Genomic DNA, 15,423 nt, shown 5'->3' with positions numbered 1-15,423 from the left:
TTTGCTGCCCCCTCCCCAAAGCATTTCATTGGTCCCAGCCAACTGCTTACTCTATGCCTACCCTCAGTTTACCCTGGATGTCAAAGCTGGTCCTTGAAAAAAACAGCAATTTTGTTAATTAGTGATTGATGGGGAAGAGCCTAGTCCATTGTGAGTGGAGCCATCCCTGGGCTGGTGGTCATGGGTGCTATAGGAAAGCAGGCTGAGTAAGCCATGTAAGGAACAAGCCAGCAAGCAGCACTCTTTGACTTTGGCATCATCTCCTGCCTCCAGACCTGTTTGAGTTCCTGCCTTGGCTTCCCTCAATGACCCATGATTTGTGAACCAAATAAACCCTGTCCATTCCAAGCTGCTTTTGATTTTGTTGCAACCCAGCAACAGTAACCACAACTAAGATACTTGTAAACAGAAAGAGTGAAAGTGAAAGATAAGAGGCATCGGGTGATGACATCAAATGGGGGCGCGGGCAGCATCTCACAGAAAGCTACCACAGAAGACATCTTGCAGCAATGGCTGGAGCTCTGGACTGGACCTTGGTTGGAGAGTGTTTTCTCATGCATGAGTTTCCAGCTTCTCGTTCCCAAGGCCGGCGTTTCCATGCTGGAATAAACACTAGTCACCCCTGTTAGAAATGGTTTGCTTTCCAGCTGCTCTGGAGGGTGCGATGTTCTTATCCTTAGCTGAGTGCTGCTTTCCGATCTCCCCATCTTACGACTTAAGGGTCCACACCACCCCAGGGCAGAGGTTTTGGGAGAGCATTTGTGATGATCATGCCTGAGCCTGGAACGAGGGAGGGCTCCCTGGATCTCTGAGTCCACTTTCAAGAAGCTTAAACAGTACACAACAGTGAATGGACGTAATGTATATTCTGTCTCAAGAGTGCAACACTTTAGGTCAAGTGATGGGGAGACTGTACAGCAAGGCCCATGGAAACTGGACCGTCACTCCAGCATGACTACTGCTTTACCAGTGAGGTCCAAGTGCACCATAATCCAATCATTTCCTTTCTAGGTTAATCTCAGAAAAACCTCTAAACATGTGCTCTAGGAAACAGGAATACTCATAACAACCTTTGCCTAAAGACAAAACAAACAAACAAAACAAACAAACAAGCAAAGGAAACTGGGAGAACTAAAAGTAATTAATCCAAAGCATGCTCAAGCCAACTGATGTGCTATAATGCAAACAGCAGTGGGGCCATGAAAATGAGTTATCAGGGCCAGAGGGATGGCTCAGTAGTCAAGAGTACTGGCTGCTCTTTCAGGGGACCCAGGTTTGATTCACAGCACCCATATAACCACTCAAAACCATGTGTAATTCCAGTTCCAGGAACTCTAGCTTCTGAGGGCACCAGGTATCCTGCACGTGTTTCACAGACATGCACGGAGGCAAAATACCCATATGCATAAGATTAAAAACAAATACATCTTTTAGAAAGTTGATTAGCAGCAGCTGGAGAGATGGCTCAGTGCTTAGGACCACATAAGACTCTTGCAGAGTACCTGAGTTCAGTTCCCAGGACACATGTTGGATGGCTCACAATTACCTGTGACTCCAGCTTAGGGGAATCTGACACCGTTAGCCTCCTCTGGCTACACACATTCACCTAAGTAAAAATAGTAAAATAAATCTTACAAGAGTTATCAGAGTGTAGAGGAATTTTAATCCAGCCACATGGCTACTCTGGCAAGGGATCACATCCAAAGAGCTTCTAGGTCTGTGTGATCCCGCTAGAATGCAGACATGCTCTTTAGGATTAAAGTACCCATCTTAAATCCTAAACAATGATGTCCATTTGAGGGGCATACAAAGTGACAAATCAGTGAAAGATTTGACAGAATGAGTCAGAGTTAGGATACACACAACTCTCACCAATTAAGAGCAGCTCAGGGAAAGAGAGAGTCAGTTGGGAGTTGAGTCAGCTCCACTGGGTGGAGTTGAGTTGAGTGAGTGCAGTACAGTGGAATGCATTACTGAGTTCTTGCAGAGGCAGATGAAGCCAGAGAATAAGAAGGAGCCAGAGGGTTAAAACAAATTGCCAGAGTTAGTTTGAGGCCAAGCAGTGCACTTTAGTGAGAAGGCAGATTGAATCAGTCAGTTTGGAGAGAAGTTTGGGCCAGAACAGCTGAGTTGAATCAGTCATCGAAGTTCAGAAGAAGCTCGAGAAGGATGAGCTTATCTTACAGAAAGCCTCTGAGGTGGCAACTGTGTTAGGTGAATAAAGGTTACTTTTCCATCAGAGGTAAACACCAAACCTAAGAGGTTTCCACAGAAGACTATACTTGCACATTTATAGCTAAGCAGGAACCCAAACCTATTCCCAAAAGATTTCATTTAATCAGTTAAATAGTTTCTTTTAACGTTAACTATGCTCTCATGGACCTGTCACTCCAATCTGGGAATCCTACACCCTCCATGGCTATTTACCCAAATCAAATGAAATCTGTGTTCATACAAACATCTGCATGCTAATGTTTATGACAATTTAATTGCCCCAAACTGGAAATGCAGAGGTGGAAAACGGACACTAACACAGACAGCATGGATGGGTGTGAGATGCTTTAGGTAGAGCAAGAGAAGCACACTCGAAGGCTCCTCTCTTAGGGTTCCACTGCTGGGAAGAGACACCGTGACCAAGGCAACTCTTATAAAGGCAAACATTTAAATGGGGCTGGCTTACAGTTTTAGAGGTTCAGTCCATTATCACCATGGCAGGAGCACAGCAGCATACAGGCAGACATGGTGCTGGAGGAGCCAAGAGTTCTAGATCTTGATCCAAAGGCAGGCAGGAGGAGGCTGTCTCTGCAGGCAGGCAGGAGGAGGCTCTCTTTTGAACTGGTCAGAACTTGAGTATAGGATTCCCTTCAAGGCCCACCTACACAGTGACACACTTCCTCCAAAACAGCCATATCTATTCTAAAAAAAAGCCACGCCTCTTAATAGTGCCACCTCCTATGGGCCAAGGGCATTCAAAACACTACATTCCACTCTCTGGCCCCCATTGGCTTTTCAAACACATGAGTCTGTGGGGACCATACCTAGCCATAGCATAATGCAAAATATATTTAGTCAAACTTCAAAAGTCCCCATAGTCTATCACATCTCAACTATGTTTAAAAGGTCAAAGTTCAAAGTTTCTTCTGAGATTCATGCAATTTCTTAATTGTAATCTCCTATAAAATCAAAATAAAAAAGCTTCCAACATCACAGGATCTACTTACCCATTCCAAACATCATAGTGAGGAAATACTGGACCAAAGCAAGACAGAAAAACCAGCTTGGCAAACTCCAAACTCAGCATCTCCATGTCTGATGTCAAAGCTCTCTTCAGATCTCCAACTTCTTTCAGCTTTGTTAGCTGCAACACAATTCTTTCTTTGGGGCTGGCTGGTTCCACTCACTGTTAGTAGTTTTCCTTGACAGATATCCCATGGCTCTGGCCTTTCCAACATCTTGGGGGTCTCCAAGGCAGCTTCAACGTCACAATGTCCAGAGTCCAGACATTATCTTCTGGACTCCTCCAAAGGGCTGGCCTCACTTCTCCATCTCTGCCTCCTGAAGCGTTCTAGGCTCTGACTCCATTCTATCACTTTGGTGATCAGCCCATGGTACTGGCATCTTCAATTTGCTGGAGTCTTCCGCTGCAACTAGACTTCACCAATAGCTTCTCATAGGCTCTCTCCATGGTGCTAATCCTCAACTTCTTTGCATGACCCCTTCAATTCTGGGCTAACTGCAACTAAGGGTATACTTTCACCAGTGGCCTTTCCTGGTGGTACCTCACCTTGGCCTCTCATAGTGCCTCAGCTGTTCTCCATGACTTCTTTATGCCTTCAAAACAGTACCACCAGAGTGATTCTTATATATTATCAAGTTTGGCTGTAGGCACAATGTCTATCTATCTCTGGAACACAGCTTCTTTGTGCTCTCAGAAAACACTTCCCAGAAGATTTCACCTCAGTGATGCTAGTCTCTTCTTAATCACTGTTAATTTCTTAGCTCTAGCCAATCAGCATCAATTGTCCCAGTAGTCCCTTCTATTCTTGATTCTAAAGCCAGAACCACATGGCCAAAGCTGCTGAGTTATGCTGCTTGCAGGAACTGGAACATGGCCTCCTTGTTCTATTACATCATCTTCAGCTGTTTTCCAACTCCTTCACTGCTTAACTTTGGTTGTCCTGGAACTTGTTCTCTAAACTGACCTTGAACTCCAGAGATCTACATGCCAGTGACTCCTGAATTCTGGGATTAAATGCATGTACCACCACACTCAAACCTAAGCCTTTCTTTAAGTCAGGAACTTGCTCTGTACCAGGCTGACTTTGAACACAAAGATCTGCTTGCCTCTGTATGCTGAGATTAAAGGGGTATACCACCACATCTGGGCTTTTCTCTGGTTCCTTTTCACAAGATCTTTATAAGTTCTGAATTGTAGTTCATTCCAGATATAGTCAAGTTGACAACTGAGAATTTCCATCACAATCCATCCCTTGTCAATTTGACACAACATCATATCTTATGTCCAACTGAAAACAATAACCAGGTTATAACAACACCTAACATGATATAACTATCCCTCACTCAGCTGCAAAGGAATAAGCAATAAGCTTATCTGAGTAGGATCTTCACTTGAGGTCACTTCCCCCTTAATTTCATTTAATATCCTTGAATGTGAGATTTAGCTTCATTCCACTTCCTGGTGGTCCCTTTCTTCTTGAAACATACGTTTTATATTTTTTCCTTCTAAATGCTAAGCTTGATTAAAACACTTCTCAGGAAGAAGTCTAGACTAGGCTTTTTTGAGATTTCCTTGTCAATGAAATTAATCTGAATCTCTTCACTTTAACCTCAGGCAGATTCTTCAGAGATGGGCAAAAAAGCAGCCACATTCTTCACCAAAATATCACAAAAATGATCACTAGGCAACATACTAAAATTCTTCTCCTCTGAAACCTCTTCATCCAGGCCCCCAGGGTTCAAGTCACCATCAGCACCAATGTCATCCATATTCCTACTAGGGAGGCCCATTAAGCCCTGCTTAAAGCATTCCATGCTTTCCAAATCCAAAGCCCTCAAACCCACATTCCTCTAAACAAAAGAATGGCCAGGCCTATCATAGTGGATACCAACTTCTGTCATAGGGTTTCATTGCTATGAAGAGATACCATGACCAAGACAACTCTTATAAAGGAGAACATTTAATTGGGACTGGTTTACAGTTTCAGAGGTTCAGTCCACCATCATCATGGTGGAAAGCATGGTAGACATGATGCTAGAGGAGGAGCTAAGAGTTCTACATCTTGATCTAAAGGCAGCCAGGAAGAGTCTGACTTCTCTGCACTGGGTGGAGCTTGAGCACTAGGAACCCTCAAAGCCCGCCTACACAGTGACACACTTCCTCCAACAAGGCCACACCTCCTAATAGTGCCATTTCTCATGAGCCAAACATATTTAAACCACCACAGCCACATAGTATGCCATGAATGTGAGATGGAAAGATAGAACCCAAGGAGGCAACAAACAGGGCTGCAGAGGCTGGGAGAAGAGGGGTGGTCTGGTTAAAGGCACAAAGGGAACTTTCTGGGGTAGACTGGTCATGCCATCACTGACTTGACAAAATGGGTTTGCCAAAGTTCATAGAAATCGCACAGAATACTATGAAGAATGAATTTACCTTAATTTAAAACTGCCCTCCTAATTCTAGTCCTAAATTGTCCCATTAAAAACAAACAAACAACCAGAAAACCCCTTTCGTGGTGGTCCAGGAAAGTTAATGCCAGGTGCTACTTTAACAGCTTGGTAAAATGATGGCTTTGGAAGCTGGAGAGATGGCTCATTGGTTAAGAATGAATACTGCTTTTTATAGCAGTTGGGCTCTCAGCATTCACATGGTGGGGGTGGGAGTCTCACCATCTCACGGTTATCTGTAACTTCAGTTCTAGAGGATTTTATGCCTTTGACTCTGTTGGGCACATGCACTCATGTGCACAACCCCCCCCCCCACATCTACACAGAATTTTAAATGATTTAAAAAGTCTTTTAAAAAATGATTGCTTTGTTACTTTAGCTCTTTCTTCCCACAGGCTTGGCCTCTTTGAGATAACACAGTTGCTAGAAAAATGAACTAAGACAGGCTTTCAAGAGAGCGCACCACCTGGCCTCCCTCACCTTTCTACTGGGAGTTTGCAGTCTGAAACAATGGCAGAATGAGGGAGCAGAAGGAATTCTCTGCTGCATAAAACTTAGAAGATAGTCTTATTTCATGAGCCTGGATGGTGGACTGCAAACTTATAGGCACTTGTACCTGAAAGGCTGCAAAAGCTATGGAAATGGCCAGAATTCAAATAAGGACAAGGGACAAAAAAACCCACAAGAAGGATTTTGAAGAATAGCAAAAACAAAGAATAATGTACCTTTCTGATTACTCCCATGGTCTAGTTTGTTTAGTCAATCTCAGTGCTGTGTATAGGGGTCACTTCTCTACCTGTGCTGTAGACAAGGACTTGTCTCTAATGAATAAGACCCTGTTTATAGCTTAACTGAACGATGCAGGAACTGAGCCCTCTTTCCTGATGATCCAGCACCTAAACACATTTCTTAAGAAGCTAAGTTAGGACCACTGTACAAGCACACATAATAAGGAGCTGTTATTCTGATGCCAGATGACCTGAGTTCCAAACTAGAAGGGATATTTGTCTGCCACACTCAACACTGCAACCTTGGAGCCTACAACTGTCCCTGGAGACTGGAGAGGATGGAAATATTTGTTTACTGGTAAGGCATACACCTCTAAGATGCATCCAGGAAGGTGAGAAACGGTGTCCTTTTTTTTTTTCTGTACATGAAGAGCAAATATAACTTAACTAGGTGCATAGGAACCTGCAACAGTTGGTAAAGGTTCAACTTCACCAGGATACGGAGCAGCACCCGAAGCCAGCTAGTGGAAAATGGATGGGCCATGGATAATCCCAAATAAAGGTTCCTGGAACTCACTCTCTCTTTATACATGAAACACAGACTGGAAGACAAAAAAAAATGGGTACAAATTCTTCATGGAGAATATTTTTTATTTTATTTATATTCTTCTTGCACACCCTAAATGCACAGTGTGGGTTTCATGTCTTCAAAAACACTTGTGGGACTGGTCAGTGTATCGGAGGTCTTCAGAAACATTGCCTTAGGTTTCAGCTAAGCGAGTCACAGAGATTGGTCATATACTACTACAAAATTACAGGAGATCTAGTTATTATTATTCAACAGTTACTAGAAAAGCTTTGAGAACATCTGACATACAGCCTGAGGGGGGAAAGAGAAGAGCGAAGGCTACTGAAGCAAGATTTCCATAACATGACTCTATGTACAGTATCAGAATTCTTTTCCAGACAGTACACATATGTTCAAATCATTATGTTAAGGGCACTCTAATATAAATGCAAATCTCACTAATTTTCATCTTTTCTCTTTGGCTCACAAATGCACGAAAATACCATAAACAGTATCCAGAACTTACTCCATTAATATATAAATAAGATACATTACAAATGGGAAGAAAATACAAGATGTCTCTTTAACATGGTATATATTTGAATATAAATAAGCAGATATCTCACTGACATACAATTTAATCATTATATGCACTTCCCCCTGCCCAAAGATAGACAATGGCAATGTACACAGTTTACACAGATTAATCTCTAAAACACAGCAAAGCACAATTGTGACAAAGACTGCTACTATTTCCCCTAGCAGGGTACTAACAGGGAGGGTGTGACATTTGTCATTTACTGGTACATCTGTCATCCATCATCCCTTCACGTGGGAACAGCTCTAGCAGGGAGGTAGCCTCCCACCAACAGCCTTTCCCTGGGTCCCTAGGACACTGCAGTAGGGATACCATCCGCCCTGTAGTTGCTTGCGAGATGGTTTAGCCTCTTAGTAATTGCTGGGGGTAAGGCTAATTTCCTGGGGACGAGCAACATGCTATGGTCTAGGACTAAGCCACAGTCACTATACATACATGTACATAGAGAGAGGTATATATAACTGTACATATATACTGTGTTTCTAATGTGCAATTTTTTAAAAAGAACATTATTTCCCCACTAGCTCTAACAAACAAGCTTATGTGAAATGTGACAAATATTCTTTAAGAGATTGTAATTTCCTTCAGTGAGATGGCCTAGATGTGTCAGCTACTGACAGAGCTGTGCTCTAGGGTACCAGAGGGGCACAAGCATGGCCGATGATTCTGGTTCTGTAAAGAGGGATTACAGATCCTGACCCAACCTCTCTATCTCCTCAATGAGGAAATCGATGTCAGACTGGGTGGCGGCTGGGTTAGAGATGACCATCCGGAAGAAGTTGGCCTTGTCCCCTTGAGGCTGGTAGCCCACCATGGTTGTTCCTGACTCCATCATCAGAGCTTTGATCTTGGGAGCCACCTTGAGATGGAGAACAGAAGACCAAACTCAGCATCAACTCTGACACACCTTTTTTTTTTAATAGATCAACTTGACTTACTTTTTACTATGTGTCTAGAACAACAAAAACTGTTTTAGAACCAAGTGTTTTTCATGGCTACTATCTAAACCCACCCAACCACCATATCCTTTAGAAATCATTGGGCAAGTTGACCTTGAAAGTCAGTCTTGGAACAATGATAATAAAATGAAAAGAAGAAGGAGGAGGAGGAGGAGGAGAAGGAGAAGGAGAAGGAGAAGGAGAAGGAGAAGGAGAAAGAAGAAGGAGGAGGAGGAGGAGGAGAAGGAGAGGAAGAGGAAGAGGAAGAGGAAGAGGAAGAGGAAGAGGAAGAAGAAGAAGAAGAAGAAGAAGAAGAAGAAGAAGAAGAAGAAGAAGAAGAAGAAGAAGAAGAAGAAGCAAAGACAGAAAAGAGTGCAAGTTTGATGTACATAACCTGGAGTCCAGGATACTGCCTGGCACACAGACTAAGTTTATCAAATATCCATTCCATGGTTGCACGCCTAACAAGTTACATAAATATGGCAACAACTCTGAATGGATAAACTAGATGTAGAACTCAACAGAGAACATGAGTCAGAATCCAACTAGGCTTGCACTTAGTAAAATATAGCCAACAAAGTAGAATGTGGAATGTTCCAAGAGAGCCTCCGTAACAAAGAACATCAGTCCAAAGTGGGACTCCATTTTTTAAAAGAGGTCAACGCAGACCCTAGAAGTATAAGTTAAGATGGCTCTGTAACACCCATTACCCAGAAGTCGACCCTGAAACATTTTCTTTTTTAAGTCCTTCCCCTTTGAGAACAGCTCGGTGGCACCAGGATGGCCCGCCCAGCGAGCCAAACAGCAGCAGTGGTGCATCTGAGACAGAAAGAGCGCATCCTTACCCTGTGTAGCTTTTCTCGTCGCTCAGGGCTATCTGGAACCCCTCGAAGGCTTTGTGGAATGTACCAGAAACAGACATTTGTGTGCTCAGGCTGCAGAAATTCCAGGAGACAATCAAACAAACAAACAAAAAGAAAATGGTTAGAACTTGGCCAAAAGCTGGAGGCATTTTTGGAGTAAGTTGTTTTTGTTTTTTGTTTTCCCAGTCTAAAAAGGGTGTGTGTGTGTCTAAATGACGTCTCCAAAGCAATGTGGTACAAAAATACTCCAGACAGGAAGTACTGCTTATCCACTTTCTCCTGTCAAGAGTGCTGACTCTCCAAACCCCAATGAACTTTCTAGACTCCCCAAGCCTACTGCTTCTGTACTTTGAAATGATAAAAATGACGGCCATTTTAGTAACTCAGGAAGGGGCATTACTTTGCTGTCTGTAGGCCGTGCACAGGGAAGTGGCTTAGCTTACTTTTTTGTTTGTTGATGAGAGAGGTTTGCCGCTCTCCTTTGATGCTGCTAGCACAGTTCCTGCACCTAAGCTGTGGCTCCCAACCTTCTGAATGCAGACCCTTTGATACAGCTCCTCATGCTGTGGGGACCCCCAACCATAAACTTACTTCATAACTGCAATTTTGCTACTATCACGACTCATACCGTAAATATCTGTGTTTTCTGATCCCTGTGAAAGGGCCATTTGTCACAACACACATCCTCCTGTTCTAGGTGGCTGGAGACATCACTGGTCTCATTTCAATGTTCTACTAGAATGTGTGAACCCTGTAGAGGGAAGTCCCACAGACGGGGCGTGGGGGCACCCCATGCTGATGGCGAGTGCTCATTTGCTGACTCTCAGGTGGAATCTTGAGAAGCACACAGGTAAACAGACACATGTCAGCTGTGTTGATGCTGGGTTACAGCAGGTTATGAACAGCTGTTTTATGTATGAACAGGGCTTTCTTTTACCAGGGCTGGCAGCGAGTCCATATTTCATTATTCAATTGTAAACTCCACTAGGGCAGACACAATATTTGTTTTGGACAATAATAACCCTGTATGTGGCACTCAGGAAATATTGAGCTGACAGGTGCTTTGCTGTGTATAATAGGGGGAGTATGTGAACGTAGGCAGAAGCAGTTTATCAGGCTCTCTTCATGATTCCATGGAGAGCAAGCCCTCATTTAGAGCCAGTCTTGGAAGGTGAGGTTATACCTGACCTCTAAGCTACTTGGGCCTGGGAGACACTTATCATGGATTGAGTCCAACTCGAGACAGAGCCAAGAACAATGAAGGGGTAGGACCTGCCACGGGAAGCGCTCTAGGTCGAAGAGCTGGCTGAGAGCCATGTGCTTTAGGGCCCAGCACCTTTAACTTTGTGTTGCTACGTCATATGGGGTTGTGCGACTGAGTTGGGGCAGGGGTGGATTATAAAAGACCAAAGCTTAACTCTTAATCAAACACGTAATGAATCTGGGGTTTGCTGGCAGTGCTTGCCTGTGTGGTATGATGTCACCTCACTACAGACTTGGTTTTGAGCATACAACATGCATACCTGCCATATAGTGCCACATAATGTCAAGGAAGGGTGCCTCAAATAGCTGCAGAGTCCAGATTCCTGCGTGCTGTGAACAACAGTCTCCTTACTGAACTTACCAACTGCTCTGTGCTTGTAGAAAATGGCTCAATTAGAGAAAACAAAGATTTAATATTTTCCTATTGACATTCTGCCATTTTGTACTATATATACGATCCATGTGTATTATATATATTATATATTAATGCAAAGCAGCATTCTCTATACTGAAGACTATAAGATCAAAATCTCACTCAACTCTGAAAAATGTCCAGGATCCTCTACATCAGTGGCCCTTGGCCTTCCCAATGCTGTGACCCTTTAATACAGTTAGTTCCTCATGCTGTGGTGACCCCCACCACCACTATAAAATTATTTTTGTTGCTACTTTGTAACTGTAATTTTGCTACTGTTATGAATCATACTGTAAATGTCTATGTTTTCCCATGGTCTTAGGCCCCTTTGGAATGGTCAGTCATCTGAAGAAGGGGTCACAAGCATAGGCTGAGAACCACTATACCGTATCTTGCCGTATCACATATTCAACCAAAATGTCATACTCTGTGTACAAATAAACAATAGCACCCCATCTCATTAGCATGCAAATTTAATTTAGTCTTTAGTAAAATGGCAAAACTGCCTACAGAGAGTTGCTTTAAAATAATTATCTTTACTATTCATCCTCAGTCTATTTTATGTATACATATACCTGGGCTTGTGTAAAGATATCAGGGGTGAAAGGGACCATGAGTAGTTAAAGCAAGTCCTGATTCAAGGGAGATGAGACATTGAGGATCTCAAGCTCCAGGAACTTCCTTGGTGTTTTTCCTGGAAGCACCACGTGTCCAGTCCATGGGGACAACCTACCTCACCATCGAAAACCATCTCAAACTCTTCTCTGTTTTTAATCTTGGCGTAGAGGTAATCAGCCAGCTCCAGGCATTTGTTGATCTGGTTTTCAAATCCCACGGTGCCCTGTTTCAAAGAAGAAAGATATGTTTGTTGCTGTCAAGTTGCATTATTTCCCTGTGACAGTCATTTGGGAAGGCTATGCTGGCCTGGCTTATGGGGCATTTAAAGAAGTATGGTCTGGGAGGTGGCTAGGAAGGACTATCTAATTAAATGTGCACAGCTTTTTCTGAGCCCTGAATGCAAGAAAATGCTTTCTCTTTCTAGGACCTTGTTTTGGTCCCTTGGAAGTTGTTCTCAGCAGGGATTTAGCTTCCTACAAGTCAACCATGAGCTAGTTTGCTTATGAATAGTGCCACTCAAAGTGTCCTATCTGGACTGAGGCCAGTCTACAAACTGTTGCAGGTTAGGCTGGAATGAGTAGAGAAGCAGAAAAGAAGAAGTTTTTAAAAACGTTTATTTATCCGCCCTCGCTCTCACTCTCACTCACTCTCGATCTGTCTCTATCTCTGTCTCTCCCTCCCCCTCCCAACCCCTTAGTCTGTGTGTGTGTGTGTGTGTGTGTGTGTGTGTGTGTGTGTTCTTGCCTGTGTGTGCACCTTTATGTACGCCTGGGGGTGAAGGTCAGAGGACAATTAATGGGGATCAGGTTTTTCTTCTCACCATGTGTGTTCTGGGATTCAAACTCTTGGTGGCAAACACCTCTACTGGCTAAGTCACCTTGTTGGTTCCATTAAGAAACTTTTAAAACAAATGTACCTATTGATGTTAACGACAAGTAGTGACTTTGGGCTTGCGTTTTGCATTTCATTTCTTAAACACATTCATGATAGGTGAAAGGAACAACCATCTAGTTCTTCACACATACTTTAAAAGACGCTATGATAGAATGCTTCTTCCCCGCCATATATCCTGGCCAAACCTGTCCCCAGTCCTCACAGGCAATTCACCTTCCATAGAACAGTGTGTCCCCGTCCAGCAATGGGCCAGCAGGCAAGTGTGGAAGCCATGGTTCTCAGCACATGCCCAGAGACTGTACTAGCTCTAACTACTCCCAAACTAGCTGAGCCTGAGTTTCAGAAGCCAGCATGGCTGATTAGCAGAGCAGCCTTCTGGCTGCTGATTGGGTTGGTGTTAATGAGAGCAGATGCACAAGGCTGGCCTGTGGATGGCTGAAGAGCCTGGGCAGAATCCAGAGCTGGCAAAGCAGGAACTTTCCCAAGAGGTGGAGCTGGAGGTCTCGCTCATGCAAAGGATTTCTACCCCAGGCTCTTTCCTCCACAACTTAGGGGCTGAACCTCCTGGAGACAATTCAGGAGGCCACTGTTAGACAAGATGAAGATGTAATTATGGAGACAGGCCATGTGATCATTACAGCAGTGCAAAATGACAGGGCTTTTTCTCTTATTGCAGTAAAGGCATTTATACGCTCAAAATGCCTATGATTACGTTGTGGGAGAATCAAATCCAGACTCTACGTTCAGACGAGATAACATAATGAGGAAGGAAACTAATCACCTGCCAGTCTTTTCTATATCAGACTAGACATTGCTGGAAAGCCTTAGTGTTTGGAGGGAAAATTAGTCCAAATCTTTACTATGGAAATCATTGAAATTAACAAGGAGTAGTAAATAGTAAGGACAGAGGCCATGCAAAGCTCTGACATCCAGATCACCTTTACTTGGCTGCCTTCTTCCCAGACCAACACAGTAGTTTTCTAACCTTCTTTCTATTTGTACTAAATAACTTTAGAGTTCTTAAGAATTATTATGGAGGACAGGCAATATGGCTCAGTGGGTAACGGTGCTTGCTGCCAAGCCTTATAGTCTGAGTTTGGTCTGGAATCTCATATGTTAAAAAGAGGAAACCAACTTCTGCAAGTTTCCCTCTGACCTCCATATGCACACTGAGGCACACACCATACACTCACATTCATAAACACTCAAACACACACTCATAAACACACACACTCATAAACACACTCACACACACTCATAAACACACACTCACACACATAAACACACACACACACACACACAGAGAGAGAGAGAGAGAGAGAGAGAGAGAAGAGAGAAGAGAGAAACAAATTTTGTAAAATTTAAGAAGAATTATTGTGGAAGTCCTTCTCTTGGCAAAATTTTTAGTAATAAGAGAATAATAAGAATAAGAACTTCCTGTGGTGATTCAAACTAAGGAGAAGGAACCAAAAAAGGTGAAAACTGACATACAAAGAGAGTTATCCCATTCACAAAGGAGATACCGTTAACTCAATCAGATACAGTTACATATGCAGTGAACTATCTGTGATCTATTACTGTCTCCCTGTCACTAGCCAGCCCGGGCTGGCCACAGTTCCCTGGCTAGCCATAGTTCCCAGGCTAGCCACAGTTCCCTGGCTAGCCACAGTTCCCAGGCTAGCCACAGTTCCCTGCTTCCTGGATTTCCTCTCCATACCTTTGCTTTCCACATCAGCCAGAACTTGAAGATGTCCACATGGCGGCCACACTGAATCGCCTTGTCCCCGGTGTCATAGGAGACGTCATACTGCTTGTCTGGCTGGAAGAGGTAGCCTGCACACATCTGGTTGCATCCTTGGAGTATACCCTGTCATAAAAATCAAGATGTGAACAACTGTCCTCACCAGTCAGAGATGTGGGTGTGAGGACGGGCCGGGGGCCCACGCCTCCTTTCCTCTGAGGCTTGCCATAGGTTCAGATGTCCTTTAAAGACACTCTTGGGAAAACCCCTGCCTTCTGCCTCCCCTGCCTCCCTTCTGCCACTCAGGTCAGAAAAAGTTCTTTTGTGTTGGATGTCTAAAACAAGGGCCTCACTGTCCCTCTAAGAGACATCTGGACATTTAAGTGGGGGAATTACTTTGTCATTCTTTGGGTGGGGCTTGGAGGATAAACCTCAGCAGGTGGGGAAGCTGGTGCTATGAAGAACTTCCTCTCCAAAGATATTACCCCCTAAGTCTTCCAGTTTATTTATGCAAGACCCCCAGTGATGTTAGGGTAAGTGGAGGAGAGCCAGTGTGGGCTCTGACTCCCAAAAGAGACACCTGAGGTGGGTACCTCTCTTGCAGTAGGTCTACGAAACATCAGTGCACTGGGTATATGTGGGGGTGGGGGTGGGGGTGGGGGTCGGGGTGGGGAGAAAAAACTCTGTCTGCAGCTCACTCACAGAAGCTCTTTTAGAAATCACATTTATTTCGTGTGTGTGAGGGTATTACATACACTCACATATGTATGTGTGAGATCAAAAGACACTTGAGGGAGTTTCCTCCTTCCTCTATGTGAATCTCAATGAAAGAACACAGAGCCTCAAACTTGGCAGCGAGTGCCTTGACTCACTGAGTCATTTTGTTGGCCCTACAAAACTCTGATCAGCAGCTCCTGCTGCCTACACTGGGATCTGGACTTCCTGTTCCATCTAACTTTTTCAGCTCTTGAGACTACAGTTATCCACTAAGAACCCAACGTATGCTCCGGTGAGCGAGGTTTGTTCTCACTGATGGGGATCAGCAACCACTCTCAGGTCTGTCCACACATGAAGAAATACCCAAAGAAGCTCATTGAAGAGTCTATCAC

The 15,423-nt window shown here is 43.8% G+C and overlaps 1 protein-coding gene across 7 annotated transcripts in view; it reads right to left on the bottom strand.

The window, feature by feature from the left end:
• Positions 1 to 7,049: 7,049 nt before the first annotated feature.
• The window catches only part of Gad1 (glutamate decarboxylase 1), a 40,712-nt gene continuing 32,338 nt past the window's right edge, over positions 7,050 to 15,423 (bottom strand). For all 7 annotated transcript variants that reach the window (XR_001780815.2, XR_003950661.1, XR_003950660.1 and 4 more), the window contains 4 exons: positions 14,291 to 14,440; positions 11,795 to 11,902; positions 9,366 to 9,455; positions 7,050 to 8,441 (listed from right to left, as the gene is read on the bottom strand). Coding sequence is in view for 4 of the 7 variants with exons in the window: in XM_030247531.1 (XP_030103391.1) it covers positions 8,268 to 8,441; positions 9,366 to 9,455; positions 11,795 to 11,902; positions 14,291 to 14,440 (522 nt within the window). In the remaining 3 variants the exon portion in view is untranslated. The remainder of the gene's footprint in view (positions 8,442 to 9,365; positions 9,456 to 11,794; positions 11,903 to 14,290; positions 14,441 to 15,423) is intronic.

The sequence above is a fragment of the Mus musculus genome, chromosome 2 (assembly GCF_000001635.26).
Source record: "Mus musculus strain C57BL/6J chromosome 2, GRCm38.p6 C57BL/6J".
Classification (NCBI taxonomy): Eukaryota; Metazoa; Chordata; class Mammalia; order Rodentia; family Muridae; genus Mus; species Mus musculus.
The sequence above is the reverse complement of the archived record's forward strand: the minus strand, read 5'-3'. Positions and strand labels throughout refer to the sequence as shown.